The sequence below is a fragment of the Petaurus breviceps genome, unplaced genomic scaffold (genome assembly GCF_028583685.1).
Source record: "Petaurus breviceps papuanus isolate PSGF00001 unplaced genomic scaffold, PetGlider_PUasm1.0 191, whole genome shotgun sequence".
Lineage (NCBI taxonomy): Eukaryota > Metazoa > Chordata > Mammalia > Diprotodontia > Petauridae > Petaurus > Petaurus breviceps.
The window spans coordinates 261,476-283,171 of NW_027185811.1; the positions used below are offsets into that span (position 1 = coordinate 261,476).

At 46.2% G+C, this 21,696-nt stretch overlaps 1 protein-coding gene across 2 annotated transcripts in view; it reads right to left on the reverse strand.

Moving 5' to 3' along the window:
* ACVRL1 (activin A receptor like type 1) overlaps nt 1-19,895 on the reverse strand; it is a 28,194-nt gene extending 8,299 nt beyond the window's left edge. The window contains exons 1-9 of one of the 2 annotated variants that reach the window (XM_069092523.1): nt 18,493-19,895; nt 10,013-10,143; nt 8,667-8,733; nt 5,567-5,824; nt 4,932-5,134; nt 4,501-4,600; nt 3,866-4,012; nt 2,654-2,929; nt 1,719-1,916 (exon numbers count right to left, since the gene is read on the reverse strand). In XM_069092523.1, coding sequence (XP_068948624.1) covers nt 1,719-1,916; nt 2,654-2,929; nt 3,866-4,012; nt 4,501-4,600; nt 4,932-5,134; nt 5,567-5,824; nt 8,667-8,709 — 1,225 coding nt within the window. In that variant the 5' untranslated portion in view covers nt 8,710-8,733; nt 10,013-10,143; nt 18,493-19,895. The remainder of the gene's footprint in view (nt 1-1,718; nt 1,917-2,653; nt 2,930-3,865; nt 4,013-4,500; nt 4,601-4,931; nt 5,135-5,566; nt 5,825-8,666; nt 8,734-10,012; nt 10,144-18,492) is intronic. The other variant, XM_069092522.1, reaches the window with a different exon arrangement.
* Between the last annotated feature and the right edge of the window lie 1,801 nt (nt 19,896-21,696).

Here is a 21,696-nt window from a genome sequence, read left to right on the forward strand (position 1 = left end):
AGAAGAAGAAGAAGAAGAAGAAGAAGAAGAAGAAGAAGAAGAAGAAGGTCATGATATTAGTTATGATAATAATGGTAAGAGGACTAGACCTGTAATTTCATCGGTATAGAGAACTCCCAGATAAGGAAATGCCCCCTACCAAGGCAGGTCAGCACCTTCTCCACAATTTGTAAAGGCAAATGTTAAATAACTTGCCCAGGGTCACACAGTTTATATGTATCAGAGGCAGGACCTGAACCCAGTTCTTCTTAGCCTCAAGAAATTCTCTATCCAATATGCCACATTTCCTCTCACTAATAGTAATATCATTTAAGGAAACATTAGAAACTATGCAACACGTCATTGTAGACTCTAACAATTTAACACCTACTGAATACCTAGCAAAATAACTGGGTGGACTTTCAGAGGATGAATCCATATTCTATAAATACAGATCCCAAAATATTCTGGAGAACTCAACTAAGAAACTGGACCATTACCACAAACCAAACTATTGCCCACAATTGCCTAGACATAACATTGATCCATCAAAAAAAAAAAAAAGAAGAAAAACAACATTTTATTGAATATCTTTGTCCCAGCTCTCCAAACTTCCCTAAAATAAAAACTTTTACAATATACACATTGTGGTGATTAGGGGTAAAGTACCCCCTCCATCTATAAAATCTGTGTAAGATTTTTTGGTTCTCCGTATCAGAGAAAAAGTCTGATTTTTTTTCTTTTTCTTTCATAGGGTGTTTTTACAGTAACAAATTGTAATTTACCAAATTGTAAAATTTGGGTTAAGTATTTGGTCATAGGTTATATGTAGGTCAATGTTAAGTAAAAATACTGTGTGAAAAAGAAATTTAAACAATACAAGATACTACAGTAATTTCTTATGCTGACCCACAATATGTTGAAACCACGAAGGGGGAAGATGTGATGTGGAAGGGGATAACTGTAGAGGCCTAGCAGAGGAGATAACACCATGTGAGCAGACCCTCCCTATCATCCTTTCTGCTACTGGAATGAAGATGCCTTCCATTAGCTTACACAGGATGAGCTGATATGTGAACACTTTTACTAAACTCCAGAAAGCTCCCTTGGGCAATACCATGTAGAACATTAACTATAAAGTAGGATAGCCAGAGTCCCAGGACTGTTTCTATCTGAACACTATAAAAAGGAGGAACGAAAATGATAGGAACAATAATAGCTCACATTTCTATAGCATTTTAAAGACTGACAAATTGATTTCTTCACCAGAACAGAGTGTCAGTGTAACAGCCATTTGAAGGACAAAGAAACTGAAGGTGGGAGTAGTCAAGTGATTTAGCCAAAACCACACAGGTAGTAATCACCACAGCTTAGCCTGGATTCAACCCAGATCTTCTGACTTCAGAAGTCTATGCTCCTTTTAAGAAAACGTTCCTTTGATTCTTTCTTTTATACCTAGCTATCACCCTTGTAACAAAAAAATGAAGACCAAATCAATACATTGGCCATTTCTGACATTTTGTATTTATAATCTACTCTCTCTCTGCCAAGAGTCGGTGCTCTTTCCAAAGCACCACCACAGACACCCCACATAGACATCATTCCCCTGAGACTATCCCATATGCCAATCCCTCCACCCTCTGGCAGTGAAGACTAAGCTGGATATTAGGAAAGGGAGTCAGTCCATCAGTAGGCCAGGGAGAAAGATGCCCTGGTCAGGGTAAAACAATGTCACTCACCATTCACTATGGTCCGGCGTGCGATCTCCCAGAGCACCAGACCAAAGGCCCAGATGTCTGTCCACTTGTAGGATTCAAAGCAGTCAGTGCGAACCTGCTCGTCCAATACTTCTGGTGCCATGTACCTCTTGGTGCCCACCCGAGGGTTGTTGCCAATGTCCAAGGAGTCACTGCCCTGGGAGTGCATTACTGCCAGGCCTGTGGGTACCAGTGCCTCATGATCTGGGGCTCTGGGTCCCATGACCCCAATGTGCCACCCAGGGTTTCTCCTTCTCAGGGCATTCCCCAAGGCCTAGAGCCCAGAAGGGAAAATCAGGGAGAAGAAAGGGAGAAGCAAGAGGGTCAGAGAGAAAAAATAAAGACAAAGACTGAGAAATGAAGATAGAATCACACAAACACACACACACACACACACATACACAGGAAGAGAAGGGGAAATTATAACATCTCATTCTTATACCTTTTCAAAGTGACTTTAGCTGAGATTATCCCATGAGGTAATACCAGCTTCTTGTCTTACCTTGTATTCCCATAACTTAACTCAGTACCTGGCATATAGTAAACACTCAGGTTTCTATAGCACTTAAGGCTTTGTGAAGCATTTCCCACACAATGACCCTGGTATCACCATGACCATTTGGCAGATGAGGAAACTGGGCCCAGAGTACATGCCCCAAATGGGACTAGAATCCAGGAGTCTTGCCTCTTAGCTTGGGGCTCCCAATTAGGCAGACTGCCTCTGCAGACTAAGAAAGGCTGAGACATGCAGAGACCGAATCACAGAAGAGACAGAAACAAACAGAAAAGGAGGTAGAGAGAACCCCCCTTCTGCTTGCCTGTCTCCCTTCCTGCAGGAGAACCCAGGCCCAAATTACTGGGGCCAGCTCCTTCACCAACCCATCAGCAGCCGGGTCCCATTCCCACTGACTCCTCACCCAGGTCCGCTATGCAACACTGGAGGTTGCTCTTAACCAGGACGTTGCGGCTCTTCAGGTCCCGGTGGGCAATGGCCGGCTTGCCCTGGGTTCCAAAGATCTCCACATGAAGGTGGGCCAGGCCGCAGGCAATGGAGTGGGCCAGCCTCAGGGCCAGCCCTCGGTCCAGTGGCTGCCTCTGCAGGAAGTCATACAAGGAGCCGTGCTCATGGTAGTGGGTGATCAACCACAGTTGGGTGCTGGAGTTGCGGGATGTCATGTCAGAAGCAATGAAGCCTGGGGGGAAGAGGGGAGTCAGGGTCACGACTGAGCAGTGACAAGGACAGGGTTAGGGTTTGGAGGTTGCCTCTTCTAACACAAGACTCAAAGCAAGCAGGTGGTTGACCTTTATGGGGTTCCTAATACTAATCACTCACATGTCTACGGTCTTCAAGATTTCCAAAGTGGCATCCTCACAACAGCCCTTTTAGGTGGGCAGTGCAAGGATTTATCTCTAGTTTACACATGACGAACTAGGTCTAGAGAGTTAAGTATTTTGCCCAAGGTAACAAACATCTAAGTGGCCCAGTGGTTAGAGTATTGGGCCTTGAGCCAGGAAGACTCATCTTCCTGAGTTCAAATCTGGCCTCAGACACTGACTAGCTGTGTGACCCTGGGCAAGTCACTTAACCCTGTTTGCCTCAATTTCCTCATCTGTAGAATGAAGTGAAGAAGGAAATGGCAAACCACTCCAGTATCTTTGCCAAGACAGCCCCAAATGGGGTCATAAGGAGTCAGACGTGACTAATAAAAACTGAACAAGGGGTGGCTAGGTGGCGCAGTGAGTAAAGCGCCAGCCCCAGAGTCAGGAGGACCTGAGTTCAGTTCAGGCCTCAGACACTTACCACACACACACAAAAACTAGCCATGTAACCTTGGGCAAGTTACTTAACCCCAATTGCCCTCCAAAAAAAAAGGCAAAAAAAAAAAGAAAAGAAAACAACTGAACAATAAACAACTGGAGTCAGAACTCAGCCTTTCAAGCCTGGGTAGTGTTCTTTCTGCCCCATTATAGATGGGGGGGTGTATGTGCATGCCTCTGTGTGTGCATGTGCATGTGTATACATGTGTGTATGTTTGTGTGTGCACACGTGTGTGGGTGTATGTGCATGCATGCGTGTGTGTGTGTGTATGTGTGTGTAGGTGGTGTTGGGACTGGCCCCGTCTGCTCACCAAGAACATTGTCATGTCTGAGTAGCACTGTGTTGTAGATTTCAGTCTCTCGGAACCAGGACTGCTCATCCCTGGAGGAGAAGATTTTGACAGCCACACTCTCACCATGCCACAGGCCCCTCCACACTTCACCATAGCGGCCCTTGCCTGTCAGAGGGATGAGAGGAAGGGAAGAATGGGAGAGTCTCATGCATAGGGCAGCCCCACCCTTGAACAGACCCTCACCCAGATGCCTGTCCTGTACTCTAATTCTGACCAACCCTGGCCATATTCGGACCTTAAACCAATCTCAGTCTTACCCTAGCCTCTTAATCTCCTCATCCCATTCCCCCCCAGAACTCACAGAATAGCCTCTTGCTTGCCTCCCTTTTCTCTTCTGCAACATACAAGAGGGCCCATCACTAACTTGCCCTCTCCCCAAAGGATGAGCCCTCTCTTACTTCCCTCCTTCCCCCCTACCCTATCCCCTCTTTCCACCCCACCCCCACACAAGGGTGGCCCCTGTTTCTCCTCCCCCTCTCCATAGGATGGCCTCTCTTTCTCCCATCTAAAATACAAGATGGGCCTTCCCCTACCTCCTGCCCCCATGCACATAAGGTACTCCTTATTGAACTCCTTCCCACTCCCCACCTCACCCACACACTCCACCAGAGCTATCTGCCGAGCCACTGTCCGCTGGACCAGGAAGGGGAGGCCAGAGCCGCTGCCGGTGGTACAGTCACTGTCCAAAAGGTCCTGGGGTCATCAAGGAAAAAGGGTAAGAGAAGATCTTCCCCATCTTCCCATCTCACTCTCCCCGTTATGGGAATCTCCAGCCAAGTTTGGGCTCATGAGGGGCTGGGAAGTGCCTAGCTGTCTGTCTCTCTGTATGTCTGACTGTCTTTCTTCCCTTCTCTGTCTGTGTCTGTCAATCTCTCCATGTCCATCTCTGTCTCTTCCTTGCTTTGCCAATATCTCCAACCATTTCTTTCTCTGCTTCTTTCTCTTTGTCTTGCCATATCCATGCCTCTCCTTCCCTGACACCCTCTCCCCTTCTCTGTACATCCCGAAACTGTGAGGCCCTCACCCCCAGCGTGCTGTCCCCCAGCTCCGATGCCTTCAGGATGAGGCTGGACTCTCCCAAGTCACTGTGCAAGGCTCTCTGTTTCTCACGCCTCCGACTGAGGCGCCACAGGCCCAGGGCCCCCAGTCCCAGGAGGACCAGCAGAGCTAGCCCAGGGCCCAAGATCAGTGGCAGATGGTTAGTTCGATGGGGTTCCTCTGGTGGGGCTGGTGAAAGTGGAGAAACAACTGAGATCCACTTCCTGTAAGGAACTCATTCCCCAGGGGACCAGTCAAGACCCTGCTCCATCCTCTGTCCAGTGGGCTCTGGGAAGCCCAAATTGGGTATAGATGACCATGGATTGTAAGCCTTATTTTTTCTCTTAGGGAGGGAAAGATACCTGATCCCAAGTCCAAGATGGGAGAGAGAACTAGGTTGGGTGGACTATTTCCTTCCCACTCCCAGGGGACCCTTAGAAACCAGTGAGGGTGGGAACTCTTGAACTGGTGGATTAGGACTGAATAGGCCAGAAGCTCAAGACTGAGTTAAAAGGATGGACAGAATGGGCTGCATGTAGGATCAAGGTGGGGAGCAGAGATGCTAGCTGGGTGGGAAGGGTGGCAATGCCCTGGGCTGTAGGCAAAAGATGAGACCCGCACTTGCTAGCGTCAGGGAGATGTTGAGGTTGCAGAGAGGCTGGTAGCAGCAGTAGTGGGCAAAGGCCTCAGTGGGTAATCCCAGGCACGTCTCTTGGTGGTGGTGGTTACTACAGCCCCGGGATTCCCGGGGTTGTCCCCCTTGCTCTTTTACCAGCCACACAGTGCACCAAGACCCCTGGCAGGTTGAAGACCCCTTGCAGTTGAAGTTCTCGCAGGCACAGGTCAAAAGTGAATTGGGTGAGGACAGTGCAGAACCACCTGACAGACAGAAGGACAGAAGGGTCAGCTCAGGGACTTGGAATCTCAGCTCCCAACACTCTCTTGAAACTGGACCCAAGCCCCCACAGCAGAGGGGCTCAGAGCCAGCAGCTGCAACAAAGGCTGCCCTATTGTAATGCATTTCTGTCAATACACCTCATGTCCTGTGCTATAAGAAACGAGGAGCAGACAACGGTCTTCATATTTACTTGGAGAGGCTTATACGAACTGATGCTGAGTGAGAAGAGTAGAACCAGGAGAAATCTGTACACAATTACAGACACAACGTATGTGTGATGACCAGCTTTGATAAACTGGACTCTTTTCAACAATGCAGTGATATAAGTCAATCCCCAAAGACTCACGATGGAGAGAAATATGTGCATCCAGAGAAAGAACTTAGTTTATATCCAGGTGGAAGCAAAATACCTGATCTTTTTCCTTCTCTTATTTGGTTTTATGTCCTCTTTATCATTTTTCATTCCAGCTGGTACAATCCATCTTTATAACCTGACTAATGTATAATGTGAAAGTATTTACAGATCCTATACTTGACTATATGCTGCCATGGGGGGGAGGGGAAGGTGGGGGACAAAATGTGAAACTCAAGGAATTGTGGAGTTGAATCCTGTAAAAAAATAATAAAATATCTAAAAAAAAATACACCTCATGTCCTTGGCTTGTAGCCCCAAGATAGGCTCTTTCATAGATTCATGCATTTATAGCTCAAAAGGACCTTAGAGGCAATATAACCTTACCAACCCCTTATACAGAAGAGAGAAATGAGGCCCAGAGAAGTAGACTGACTCACACAGTCAGGATTTGAACCCAGATCCTCTCCTTCCAGCTCCCACATTCTTTCCACGGTATCATGGCTGATTTCAAGTCTCTGAGGCATAGCCAGTCACTGTTCTGAGTCTCTGACTTCTAGCAATGGTTAAAACTATTCCCAACAGTCAGACCAAACCAACTTGCCACTCCAACCCCCCCCCCCCCATGGCATTAAATCTGGATCAAGTGGCAATCAGAAAACAGTAAGGAGGGGTGGCCAGGTAGCACAGAGAGTAAGAGCACCGGCTCCAGTGTTGAGAAAACCTGGAGATCAAATCCCGGGCTCAGACACTTAGCACCCACTGAGAAACACCTGGCCGTGTAACCTTGAGCAAGTTACTTAACCCCAATTGCTTAGGGGCGGCCAGGTGGCTCAGCAAGTAAGAGCACCGGCTCCAGTGTCGGGATGACCTGGATCAAATCCAGGCTCAGATACTTAGAACCACACCCAGAAATAACTGGCTGTGTAACCTTGAGCAGGTTACTTAACCCCGAATGCTTAAAAAAAAAAAAAAAAAAAAAAGAAAACAGTAAGGAATCCTAAGAGAGCTGGGCCATAGCCTTACTTGATCTACTCTATCCCACGTCTCCTCCACTACTACCCTTCTCATCCACTCCCTCTCTCATCTACTCTGTCCAACCTCTTCTACCATCACATCTCCCATTGACTTTTCTTTCTAATTGTAAAGATGGATCTAGGAGGAATATGCCCCTGTACTCACAACTGAACTCTAGGCTACTCCTTATGATGGTTTACTCATTATCTAATAGACTGGTAGCCCCAGATCCCCTGGAGTTGTGGTATCTGGTAGCTGATACTATCCCTCCTCTGGCCACTGGGATGTCCAGAATTACCCGAGGGCTTTTCTGGTCTGGCAAAATGAACAAAAATACATCCTCTCAGATTCTGACTGAGACACGGTAAGAGTTAAGAAAAAAAATCAAAGTGTACAGATTAAAGAAAGATACACCAAGCAAACAAGATACAAGTTCAATCAGGCAGCAAGGCAGTGAAGTGAGTAGAGGACTGGGAGGCAGGAGACCTGGGTTCTAATCCTACCTCCATAGCTATATGACCCTCTCTACTATGAGCCTTAATCTGTAAAATGGGATAAATAATATTTCACTAACTACCTCAAGGAGGTATGATAGTGTTGTGAGGCAAATTGTTTTTCAAACCTTAAAGCTTCATAAAGACATGAGTTGTTTTTGGTGAATGAGACCTCTGATTTCATTGGCAGAAGGCAATCCAGTGAGGAGACTGCTTTTACCAATGTAGATCTGTACGTATTCTTCAATTTTGAGCCTTAGAGAGTTATCTGGGGGCACCTGGAGACTTCGTGAGATACCCAGGGTCACACAGTGAGCAATGTGTTAGAAGTGGGACTTGATCCCAGGTCCTTCTGACTCTCATATGAACTGTTATCATTACCTAAAAAATGACTTAACCAGCCAATTGCTTTGAGATCTAAAATTCTGTGATTCTATGACTGGATGATCTTTATGGTACCTTCTGCCTTGAATTCTAAATTTACAAAGGTTATTGGCACTGTTAGTTATAACCCTGCCTCAGCCCAGGTGAGGATGGAGGCAGCTGTGAGAGAGAGATTATTCATTCCCTGGATCCAACAGTACAGGCTTATTAGAAACTAACAAAAGGGTTGTCTGGGGTTCAACTGTGAGGACTATCTCCTTTTTCTTGGACATTTTTTTTGGCATTTCTTTATACCTCTGCATTATCATTCATCCACTCTCTCTCCTCTCTCAGTCACCTGTCCCCCTGTCCCTCCTTCTGTTAACCCATCCCCTTTGGCTACCCCTTCACGATTCCTGCAAGAGTTTCTCTCTTCCCACCCTTAATCTTCCAAATCCAGCTCAGATGCCAAGACAAAGCAGGAGCAGCATCCCCAGATGCTACTTAGAAGCTCACTGGCCCTCCCTCTAGTCTGCCTCTCTACCCTAGTCCTGAATGGCTTTCAAGGCCCTACTCCCCCACCTCATAAAAACTCACCATCAGCCAGGCCCAGAGCCAGCAGCAGCATGAGTAGGTCCATCCCAGGGGAACTCAGGGCCTCCTCCTAGAAGGAGAATAGGAAAGAAGGGTGGTGAGGTCTCATTCTTCCTCCTGGGGCCTCAGACACTGACCCTACATCCAGTCCTACATGGAGCCCCCTAAAATGCCCTTCCCACTCAGAATCCCTGGGAGTTGTGAGTGTTGAGTTTTGTTGGGTATTTTTTTTTCAAGGGGGGGGGATGTCCTCCTCCCTTCCCATGCAGCTCACTCTGGGGAGTGGCTTTGTAAGGGAAGTCCGGGCCAACTTCCCCAATGGAAACCAAACCGCCTGGGAGGAGTGAAGTGTGTGTGTAGGGGGAGGGGGGAGGAGGGAGGAGATGGAGTATCAGTGATTCAGAATTATGAAAGCACCCGATCCTCCTATGCCCCAGTCACTGAGTCTAGAGCAGAACATGCTAAGACTGGCAACTAATGCATTTTGAGGTATACAAAAGTCTTTTCCTGCTTCTCTGTGGCCCCACTTTTCTCCTGTCCTGTGTTGACCCTGACTGACTCCCTTGCTGCTTTTCAAGCATCCCTTTTCGGCTCCTTGTCCCTTGCCTGGTCATCTCCTCCTGCTCTCCCCCTGCCCCAGTACCACCTTCTTCCCCACCCTTCCCAGCCCCGGCAGCCTGAAGCATAAACAGGCGACTGTCTCCACTTCCTGCCATTCACTGTCCCGCCAGGCTGGGAACAGGAATCAAGATTGTTTAGATTGGGGTCTGGATAGAGCAGAGAGGAGTCACGAAAGCACTTGGGGGTGGGGGAAGGCACTGTAGCCGGATTCCTTGGATGGGCCAGGTCACTACAGTCTGAGGTAGGCCTGGGGCCAGCTATTCAGTTAACAAAGAAGGAAACTGAGGCCCAGGGAGGAGGGAAAATGATATGACCAAAGTCACATCCCAAGATCTTCACCTTCAATCCCCTTTGCAATGGAAATAGCAAAGGACCTGGGTTTAAATCTCTACTGCTATTTACTACCTGAGTGATCTTGAGAAAGCTTCTTAGGCCTCCATTTCCTTATGCAGAAAAAGAGGATGTTGGACTACATGACCCTAAAATCTCTTCCAACTTTCAGTCATATGATCTTGTGAATCAGGGTGAGAAAACAGAGGGTGGGCCTTTTGGGGACCCTCCAGGTCATAGGACTCTAGGATCCTCAATCTGGAGATGGACCTCAGGGCCCATCTTTATTTTACCATGGAAGGAACTTAGGGATTTATGTGATTTGCCCAAGAAAGGGAGCCAACATCAGAAGCAGAAGTCTTGTAAGGAAACCACATCTGGTCCTGCTGCTACCTTACCTCAATCACCTGACTGCTGAGAGTTCAAGTGTCCCCTTCTCTGGATGCCCTCCCCTGACTCTTCTCTCCTTTAGAAATAGCCTCTTCACTCCCCCTGGGAAGAGATCAGGAGGAAGGGGGGGCAGCCCTTGCTAAGGGAGAGAGAAGTGAAACAGTGTGACCCCGGCTGGCTAGGGGGTCGAAGAGAACAAGAGGTGGAGCATTGTAACCTGAAGTCCCCAGCCCAGACTCCATCCCCTCCCAATGTGGAAACTATCCCACTTCTTACTTGTCAAAGGTTCAATGTCAAAAGCCATTCCCTTATAGAAACTTATCAAAGGATATGAATGAACATTTGACAAAGGAAGAAATCCAAGCGAAGAACAATCAATCATATGATAAAATGCCCCAATGTTGGGTATCCCATACGATGAAATGAAAGCAGCTCAGAGGTTCTACCTCAGTCCGATCAGATTGTCAAAGATGACAAAAGAGAAAAATGGCAAATGTTGGTGGAGTTATGGGAAAAGAGGTACCCCAGGGGCAGCTAGGTGGTGGGTGGATAGTGGACTGGTCCTGGAGTCAGAAGGTCCGGAGTTCAAAACCAGTCTCAGATACTTGACACTAGCTCTATGACCCTGGGCAAGTCACTTAACCCCATTGCCTCAAAACCAACAAACAACCACAAAAAACCAGGCACCCTGATTTTTTTTTTGCCTTTTAGAGGGCAATTGGGGTTAAGTGACTTGCCCAAGGTTACACGGCACCCTGATTATTCTTGATGCAACTATGAGTTGGTCCAGTTATTCTGGAAAGCAAGTTGGAGTGGCAAACAACAAGTCACTAACTTATGCCTACCCTTTGATCCATTAGGATCTAGGATACCAGGTCTATGCCCCAACAAAATAAAAGAAAGAGGAAGAGGATTCAGATGTACAAAATTGTGTATAGCTGCCCTTGTTACAGCAACAAATAAATGGAAATAAAGGGAGTGGCCACCTATTGGGAAATGACTAAACAATATTTATGATATGTAATTAGTGCTTAGCTAGGTGGTTCAGGGGTTAGAGTGTTGGGCCTAGAGTCAGGAAGATGCAACATCTTCAGTTCAAACCTGGCTTCAGATACTTAATAGCTGTGTGACCCTGGACAAGTCACTTAACCCTACTTGCCTCAGTTTCCTCATCTGTAAAATGATCTGGAGAAGAAAATGGCAAACTACTCCAATGTCTTTACCAAGAAAATCCCCAATGAGGTCATAAAGAGTACAACGTGACTGAACAACAACAAAATGTCACCAAATGTTACGCTGTAAGAGAGGATGAGATAGATGATTTTAGAGAAGACTAGTCCTATAGAAGACTGGGCAGATCTGCATGAGCTGATGCAGGGTGAAATGCTCAGAACCAGAAGAATAATTTTCACAATAACAACATTAACAAGTTTGCATACTCAAGTGCTCTGATCAATGGAATAATCAACTCTGATTCTAGAGGACTGAGGATGATGGACCTATGTTGGAGAATACAACACAGATTTTCTAACACAGACAAAGTAGAAATTTGTTTTGCTTGACAATAAATAACTGTCACAAGGGATTTGTTTTTCTTTTTCATTGGGGAATGGATGGAGATTGAGGGGGAATAGGGATAGGGCAGTGAAAGAAAGGAAGGAAAGAAAGAAAAGGAAGGAAGGAAGAAAAGAAGAGAGAGAGAGATCTTTTTAAAATGCAGAGAAGAGAATAGAAGGCTGGAAAGGAGCACAGAAAAATAGGACGGCCTTGAAAGCTACAGGTTGAACTTAAAGTATACTTAAAAGAAAGACAAGCTGTATATAACAGAGACCTGTAGTTTCATTTACAATCCTCTTGCTCTGTTCTACTATGTACATGGAAACACCCAGTTTATTTAGTGTTTGCTAAGTTCAGAATAAATATAAAATAAAATACCTAGGACAAGAAAACATGAATAGAAGGCAGCATGGTGCAGTTATGGGCACCTAGGTGGCACAGTGAATAGAGCTCTGGGCCTGGAGGTCAGGAAGATCTGAGTTAAAATCAAGCCTCAGTCACTTACTAGCTGTGTGACCCTGGGCAAGTCACTTAACCTTGTTTGCCTCAGTCTCCTCATCTGTAAAATGAGCTGGAGAAGGAAATGGTAAAGCACCCCAGTATCTCTGCCAAGAAAACCTCAAATGGGGTCACAAAGAATCAGACATAACTGAAAATGACTGAGCAACAAAATGGCACTGTGATGATTAGGATTCTTACCCTGGCTAGGTCATCCAATAGCTCTCACCCATAAATGCTTGTTTCCCTTAAGTCTGAACTAAAACCCCACCTTCTATAGGAAGTCTTCCCCAACTCTTGCTTCCAGGGCTTTCCCTTCAGTTAATTATTTCCTTTTTATCCCATAGGTAGCTCCAATAACAACAATAGCTCCCTTGGTATCTACTTGTTATCTGTCCAATTAGATTGTAAATTCCTTGAAGGAGGGATTTTCACCTCTTTTTGTGTCCCCAGCAGGTGTAGAGCAGGCCCTTAATAAATGTTTAATGACTGACTGTTGACTGGCCAACTTTGTCATTATCTCTTGGCCTCACTGCCTTCACCTGTTCAAATGGAGGCAAGACTCCATCTGCCTCACACAGTTATTAAGTCATAGGATGTAGGAAAGGAGTTTACCAACCATCTATTCCAATCACAACAATTTACAGATGAGGAAACTGAGGCCCAGAGTGGGAAAGGGATGTGCAGGTAAGAAGCAGAGCCAGGATCTGATACCTGGTTCTCTGACTCCAAAACCAGTACTTTTGACACTATGCCACAATGTTTCTTAGCTAGAGGCATGAATGAATCTTATTGAAAACTACACAGAGTAATGTATGTATGATGAGTTATAATTATGTACTGAGACTGAAGCAAGAGGCGTGGAGATTCAACAGGGAGAGGACTTTCTTTGAGGTAGGTCCAGGTGTGTCCTGGGAAATAACCCAGGGGTCCCAAGCAACATTGTTGGACAGGATTTCTTCTGTTTGTAGGAAAAGAAGGGTCCTACATGGAGAATGAAGTGAGACAGACTAACCCTGAATGCAGCAGGCACTCCCACTTGGGGGGTGGTTTCAGTCTTACACTGTGTGTGTGTGTTGGGGTGTGGGGGGGAGAGTGGGGATCTATTTCCTCCTGGCCTCACCCCGCCCCCACTCAGGCCAGCAGCTGAAGGAGGAAATGGAACCTCAAGCTGTACCTTCATTTTCAGTTATATCTCCTAGACCTCCCTTTTCTTGTCACTACACTTTTGGATGATAGACACTAGGGACAGCTTTCAGGTGGGGTGGAGGATGGGACAGCTTTATGGGCCCTCAACCAAAGGACTCTCACCTAGAAGAGAAGGTCCATCATCTACCTGGGGTGGGTGCTATTACCCTATGCAGGACCCTTCTATATGGACTGCTGGAGAGGTAGAGGGGAGTCTGGGTAGAGAGAGCCATAGATTGTTAGAGCCAGAAGGAAACTTAGGTGTCACCTAGCCTAACTCCCTTGTTTTCCTGGGGTGGGGAGACATAGTTATATATGATTAGAGAAGGGAAGTCACTTGCTTACAGCCCCCAGCTAATAAATGCAGAGCTGGGACTTAGCAGGTGGGCAAGTCAAAAGCTTCAAGGAAAGATCAGGGAATGGAGGTGGTCAATGTTAAGCCTGGAAGTGGGATGTAGCCTGATAGTGGTATTAGGGTATATGTAGATATGTAGAGATGGTTAGGGCTGTGGGTGTGTCTCTGTGTGTTTCATATGTGTACATGTGTGTGCCATATGTGTGCTTGTATAGGGTGTGTTCATGCACACACATGTGTAGAAGCTGCTAAAACTTGGATAGTTGATGCAGTGAATAGAGCACCAGCCCTGGAGTCAGGAGGACCTGAGTTCAAATCCGGCCTCAGACACTTAACACAAAACTAGCTGTGTGACCTTGGGCAAGTCGCCTAACCCCAATTGCCCTGTCCTCCCCCCTCCAAAAAGCAAAAAATAAAATAAAATACTACTACTAATAATAATACCCTGCCTTTACATATCACTTTATGGTTGCATCTATGATCACATCTGAGCCTCACGACAGGGGTGGGGGCGTGGGGAGGATATTATGGTCTTGGGGATAGCAGACTTGGGCGAGGTTTTTGAAGTGGATCTGCTACCAAGCTCAGATTGGTCTCATGCCAAAAGCTAAACGGGAAAAGGTTATATTTTAGAGACTATATAACTAAAACAGACCAGACAAGGCCAGGCCTGAATGTGTAATCCTTTTATACCAGCCACATTCCAAAGTCCTCTTCTTCCTAACCCTGGGACTTCAACCTTAGGCCCTGAGAACTGAGATTTGGTTTTGGTTTTTTAGAGGGATGAAGGTAAGGCAGTTGGGGTGAAGTGACTTGCCCAAGGTCACACAGCTAGTAAGATCAAGTGTCTGAGGCAGAATTTGAACTCAGGTCCTCCTGATTCCAGGGCCGGTGCTCTATTCACTACACCACCTCAATGCCCTGAAATTTTTTTTTAAATGCTTCATAGCGATAACAATCAAAAGCCCAGCCACCTATAGTTTTAGTCTGCCTGAAGGGGTGAATGGGGACTGGACCTAGGTTTTCCATGATCATCCCCCTCCCCAATCTCTTTGTGCTTTTAGCCACTAGCAGAAGCATCAGGAAATAGAAGAAAGACTACTGGCCTTCCAGTCAGAAGGCTGGGGTTTGTTTGAGACCTGATTCAGACACTTAGACAGTAGATAAGTAGCCAAATCTCTCTGAGCCTCAGCTTCCTTCTCTGTAAAATGGAGATAAGCCACTTCAAAGGTCTGCTTGTTGGAAGGATCAGATCAGACAATGCCTGTAGCTGCCTCAATACCAGTTGTATGAGTAGAGGTTAGAGTTCTGAGTCTCGGGGGTTGAAAAGCTTGCCTGCTCTTGCCTGCCCCTTCTTCCTTACTCAGACTGGGAATTTTCAGTGGGCAGGAATCCTAAAATAGGGAGTAAGACCAGATGATCTCTCTAAAGTCCTTCCCAACTATAAACCTATCATAAAATCAAATTCATTAAGCACCTAAGTGCAAGACACTGTGAGAGCAAAATATACCTAGATAAGCCAGTACGAAAGAATTTGGGGATGGGGAGTGCACTAATTAGGGCACTGAGAACTGAACTGAGACAGTTGATACCCCCTTGAGAGAGCTGATTGTTAAAAAAAATTTTTTTTTTGCTTTTTTTTTGGAGGGGGGAAGGCAGGGCAATTGTGGTTAAGTGACTTGCCCAAAGTCAAAGGCTAGTAAGTGTTAAGTGTCTGAAGCTGGATTTGAACTCAGGTCCTTCTGACTCCAGGGCAGGTGCTCTATTCACTGTGCCACCTAGCTGCCCCAAATGTTAAATTTTCAATGTGAGTATTGGCAAATGCTACAAATCAAGGCTTGATTTATTGCTTTTTTTATTGGTTTTCAGGCTTAAGAAAATGATGGAGAAAATTTAATAATGCAGATTACACTTAAAAGTGTGTCTGGATACATTTGTTCCCCCCTTCCCCAACACACACACACACACACACACACACACACTCACACACAATCCTGTTATTAAACATTACCAGCGCACCTATGCTCTACAGAATCTTTATGGGACCCTAACTTTCTTTCCACTATTCCCTGGTGCTTCTCAGAGTTGCTAAAAGCTAAAAGCACATTGGGGCAGCTTGGGGAGTGTTCATGGAAGACCTAGTCCCAATTCACCCCTTCAGGCAAACTAAACCTTTCCAGTTGGAAGGGATCTTTGAGGTCACCAAGTTCTCCCCAGGTGAAGTGATTTGCCCAAGGTACTGAGGCAGGATTGGCATCCAGCCATCTACCCACTACACCAGGCTAGTTTAGAGAAGCTAAGGATTCCGAGAGACAGAGATGAGGAGGGAACACATTCCAGACATGGGGGAAGGTCTGTGGGAAGGCACAAAGACAGCAGATGGAATTTTGGGAACACTAGCAGGCCAGTTTGGCTTGAATGTACAGTGAGTGAAAGGGGGTAATATGAGATGTCTACAAAGACATGTTGGAGCCAGAGTGGGGAGGGCTGAAATGCTAGTTGGAGGAGTTAGTTTTTATCCCAGAGGAAACAGGAACCTACTAGAGCTTTCTGAGCAAGGAGAAGACCTGTGCTTTAGGAAGAATGTCTGCAAATTCTCCAAAAGGTAAATTAGAGAAAGGAAGAGACTGGAAGTGGAAAGCCTCATTAAAAGGCTGCTGCAATCATACTGGGATGATGAGGGCCCTCAGCTAGGGTAGTGGCCATGGAAATGGAGAGAAAGGCTCAGATGTGGGAGGTGTTATGGAGGTAAAATGCAGAAGACTTGAATATGACCAACTATGATCCCATGTCTCTTCCTCCCTTCAGGTCATCCCTGTCCTGAGGGTGCCTGGGTCAGAGAAGGGAAAACCTTCCAGCACAACATGCCACTGTGTGGGGTTAATCACTAAATAGAAGAAAAAGAAACAAATATGTTTCATCATCTAAGTAGGACCTATAATACGATCCTCTCTGGGTAAAGTCCTAAACTGCCTTTAGAGGAAGAACAATTTGCCCAAACCAGGCACCCATTCTCATCATTTCTGGAAAAGGGAGGAAGTAGAATGGTCTGGGCTACTGAGCCAAGGTGGTCAGGGAATGGGTTTATAGGAAAGCTGGAGGAAGAAAGACAGAGATGCCAGCCCCCTGAAGGACTGTCTCTGAAGGAATGCCATAGGAGCATAGAATTTAGAGTCAAGATCATCTTTTCCCAACTTGGCCATTTTAAAGATTAGGAAACTGAAGGTGAGAGAGGGTAATTTGCTCAAGGTCACACAAAGAGTTAGTATCAGAGTCAGGACTTCACTGTTAGACATCTTACTCCCTTTTGCAATAAAAGGGTTGTGGCTATGGGGTTAGAGTTGTGGAGAAAGTTATGGGGGTCCAATCAATCTAGGGGAAGACCTAATTGAGGCAAAGGTAAAGAAAAGGCCAGAATTCTCAGTCTTAGAAATTAGGGGTCATCACTTAGGGGTCATCACTTGTGGTAGAGACCAACTTGATTCTACCCACACACATGGGATTCGATATTTCAAAAAACCTCCTCTGGGGCCAATGGAACAGAAAGGAACTCCTGATCAGATTCTGCAGCCTTCCTTGAGGTACTCAGGAAGTAATCAATCTAAAATAACTAATTTTGTTTTCTCTTCTACTTTAAAACTTTCAATAGCTGCCATCACCTACCAAATAAAATAAAAATTAAAGTCCTTTGCAAAGTGGTGTCAAACTCACATAGAAACTGGGGCTAGTAAATCATGCATAAGGTTCCCCATTGGTGTCATATTGACTTAGAAAACCACAAATTAACATTATCTGTCTTGTGCTGTATTTTTATTGAACACTAAACATTTCCCAATTACAATTTAATCTACACCAAATTTAATCTGTACCAAATGCCTTCATCTCATACGATTCTCCTTCATGAGACCAGTCTCCATTCCCGTTCTCTACCTGCTGGCTCTCATCTGTGTCCCTTCACTCTTAATCATACCCCACCCCTGGAAAGGATACCTCTACTCCCATTTCCAGCCTTTTAATCTCCCCTTCTTTCAAACCTCCTCCAAGAAATCTCCCCTGACACTGTCTCCACCCCCTCCCCTAGCCTCCTGTGATTTTTTTTTCCTCCTTAAGTATCTCATGACACCTTACTTGAATCTCTCCTTTGCACTTATCTCACACCCCTTATATTATAGTTGCTAATATACTTGTCCTTCCACTCTCCCCCATTTAGATCACAAACTTCCTAAGAATAAGATTAATATCTTATCTTTGTACCCTCAGCACCTTGCACAGAGAGGTCTTTGAAGAGTGTTAAGTTGAACTAAATCAATGCAGAAAAGGCTATATACACTTTAGAATTGGGACAGGAAAAGTGCTAAAAAAAAAAAAAAGTGATGGAAATGGTGTGATGAAGAGACCAGACATTTAGAGGAAAGATAGGTGTCACCAAGTCAGGAGAAAGATTCAAGAAACTTAACATGGTCAGCCTTAGAGCTCAGTCCCAGGACCAGGCTTTAGAAGATAAGAGGCTTCTGCTCACTGGAAAAGCCCATCTACCCTAACAAATCAACATCTTAGAGCAAATTGGGGGGGGGGGGGAATCTAGGGAGTGTAGTTTTGTGTGTCTGATTTGGGAGTGAGATAAGGTGACTGGGAAGGATGATCTTGGGAATTTTGGAGCCTATGGGTTACCTAAACAATATTATTGAACTAGTGACCCCGGTGTGTTGGGGACCAGAGTTATAGACTAGGGTTTACAAGCCTGAGTAGAAGTCGTAGGCATTCCCGTTATAAAGCTGAAGTTTTCTGGGAATAGGGATATCCCATCCTGAAATCACAGTATGGGCTTCACGCCTGGAAATCAGAGAATTCTTCCCCCTCCCTACTCCCCCAGGGCTGACTCCAACTCACCTCCCTGCTCTGCCCTGGGCTTTGGCCTGAGGGCTAGCAGCCCTGGGACTGGGGGGGAGGCGGCGAGGGGAGGTGTGGACTCAGGCTAGCTCCTTTCCTCTCCCCACACCCCTGACGCCTCCGCCTCCTCCTCCTCCTCCTCCTTCTCTTCCTCCTCCTCCTCTGGATCTGGGCTGCGGATGCTGGGCCGCTGGGCCGCCTGGCCGCTCGCTGGGATCTGGGATGTGGGATCTGGGATCCCGGGGCCCTTGGGGGCCCGGGGATAGCGTGGGGATGCTCTCGATCCTCTCTCCAGCCCCGCCGGGCCCGGGGCCCGCCCGCTTGCTGGGCCAGCGGCACTTGGGAAAGACCAGGCAGGAGCTGTAAAGTGTCTTCTTCCAGCTTCTTCCTGCCTGGCCCTACTCCGCCACTCCCTCCCCTCTAATATACCGTTTCCTATTGCCAAACGCGTTTACATGGAGTGCTCTCTCCCTGTTTATGGGGCCGCCTCCCCTCTCTTCCTCGCCAGCTGACCGTTCCCTCCGGTCTCCCCCGCACCCCCTCCACACACCTCCCACATCCGCTGCTCCCTCCAGCCCAGCCCAGCCCCGGCTCCAGCTCCCTGGCCTTGTCCGGGAATGGGGATGAAGTTGGGGGGCGGGGGGCGATATTGTAAGTCAATGCAATACATCACCAACGCAAAAGGGCTAGCTGCTCCACGTGAGGCTGTGGGGGCCCGGGGCCCTGCTACTCAAGGAAAGCATCCTGGTTCAGGGACTGGACCTCCCGCCTCTGGGACCGAAGGCAAGTTAACTCACTTGTCCCTGCTTCAGTGTCCTAACCTATAAAATGACGAGTACTTAATCTCCAATGTTCTTTTTAACTCTTAAAAAAAAATCCATTTTATTCTATTCTCCTTAAGGCCATCCCTAGTGAGAGGGTTGGGAGCTGAGGCTGGGCAGTAGAGGAGTGAGAGATTCCGGAAAAAGCATCTCAGGCCTGAAATTGTAAGTCGTATCACAAGGATGTTGGAAGGTTTTGTTCAAGTCTGTACCAGGATATACCTGATGGAAGGAGTGGGTTCTGTATTTGGGGGAGTCAGAAGGAAGGAACCAGAGTGAGCTTTGGGGGACCCACTCTTCCTACTCCCTGCTCCCCACCGTTGCTGGGAAAGGGGTTCATCAAAGGAGCACAAGGAAACATAAAGAGAAAAAATAAATGGAACTCCCCAAATGAGGTGGGATTGGGCCATCCCTCTGTAATGATGGAGAAAGGTCTGGGTGTCAGATGGTACCACAAGCTGGCTTAGGCAACAGCTGTGAAGACTGAGGAGTTTCTGCTTTATCTCAGCTCCTTTGGTGATTGATTTCATTTCCTGTGTTGACACTTTATTATCAGTTGTGAAGGCTATGAATTTCCAGAACCTGTTTGAGACATAGTAAGGGTTAAGAAAAAAAAAAGTGGAAAAATTAAAACAAGAAGCAACAGGCAGAAACAAGGACAGAATGCTAAGCGTCTAAGATGAGTGGAGCTGGTGGACAAAGAGGGGGAGGAAGAGCTTCCAAGGAGGGTTCATCCTGGAGGGCTTTTTGGAGAACAGGAGTAGATCAGGGATCTGGAGGAGAAGGACAGAGCTAGGTGGGGAGGCCAGAGATGTTGAGATCTCTGCTCTTCCCTCCATTAATCAGCCATAACTGGCCTAGTTTACAATCTTCTGTTGAGGGACACATGGATTGGGAAAGAGCTAAAAGTCAGATCTCTGAGGAAAGGAGAAAGGAATTAGAATCTCTGTCCAAGTCTACAAAGATTTACGGCTCAAAGGAACCAGCTGTTCCCCATATCTAGGGAGGAAGCAGGCCAAAAGCAGATAATGAGATTAGATATGCAGAAGAACTTCCCAACTGAGCCAGTCAAGAGACAGGGGAACAGGGGCCTAAGGGAGCTTGGGAAGTGGGATCTTAAAACCCAGGAAGTATATGTCCAAGGCAGGAGAAGTGGGATCCCGGGTAGAGAGGGAGAGGGGGTGTCATTTTGAGGCCAGACTTGACACTTGATGGAGGCAGAGTAGAGTGGGGAGGGTGATGATGTAGAAAGCATTTGTGGACCTAATTAGATGGGAAATTTTCTTGTGCCCTCTCAGCATTAGGAAGGGAAGGGGAACAAAGATGTGGCTAAATCTCCATGGGGGGGAGGAGGGCCCACCGATCCCTCACTCCTCTGAACACTAGCAGTAGTTAGTGTTTTTTTTTTTAAATGCTTTATTAACTTCTGATTTACCATCATTCGTTTCCACCAGATTTTGAGTTACAAATTTTCTCCCCGTTTTTCCCCTACCCACCACCCCAAAATAGCAGTCCCACAGGATATCCCCTCCTCCAATCTGCTCTCTCCCATATTTTCTCCCATACCCCTTTTGACTTTTCCAGTGGATCTCTATGCCTCAGTGCCTGTATATCTTATTTCCCAATTACATGTAAGATAGTATTAATAACAGTATATATATATATATACACACACATATATATTTGAATATTTGATTTTAAAGCTTTCAATTCCAGATTCATTCCCTTCCTTCCTTGTTACCCACTCTTACTGGGAAGATAAGCAGTTCAGTATAGGTTGTACATGTGTGGCTAATGCAAAACAATAACATAGTAGATATATTGTAAAAGACTGACTATATTTCCCTCCTTCCTATCCCACTTCCCATTTGTTCTATTCTCTACTTTGATCCTGTCCCTTTTCAAAAGTGGGTGCTTCCAACTTCCCTCCCCCCCCAGCCTGCCCTCCTTTCCATCATCACCCCCCTCTCATCCCCTTCCCTCCCTATTCTCCTGGAGGGTGAGATACCCTATTTAGTGTGTATTTCACTCCCTCCTCAAGCCAGATTCAATGGGAATAAGGTTGACCATTCCCTTTTGCCTTCCTATTCTTCCCCTCCATTGTAACCATTTTCCCTTGCCTCTTCTGCATGAGATAATTTACCCCAATCTGTCTCTCCCCATCTCCTCTCATTATATTCCTCTCACCTCTTAATTTCACCTTTTAAGTATCATCCCTTCCTGTTAAATTGGTCCTGTGCCCTCTATCTATGTATACCTGTAAACATATATACACATATTCACATATGTATTCATATGCCCATATATCCTCATATATAGAAACACACACACACACACATATATATATATATTTCTAATCCCTTCAACTACTGAGAAAAGTTTC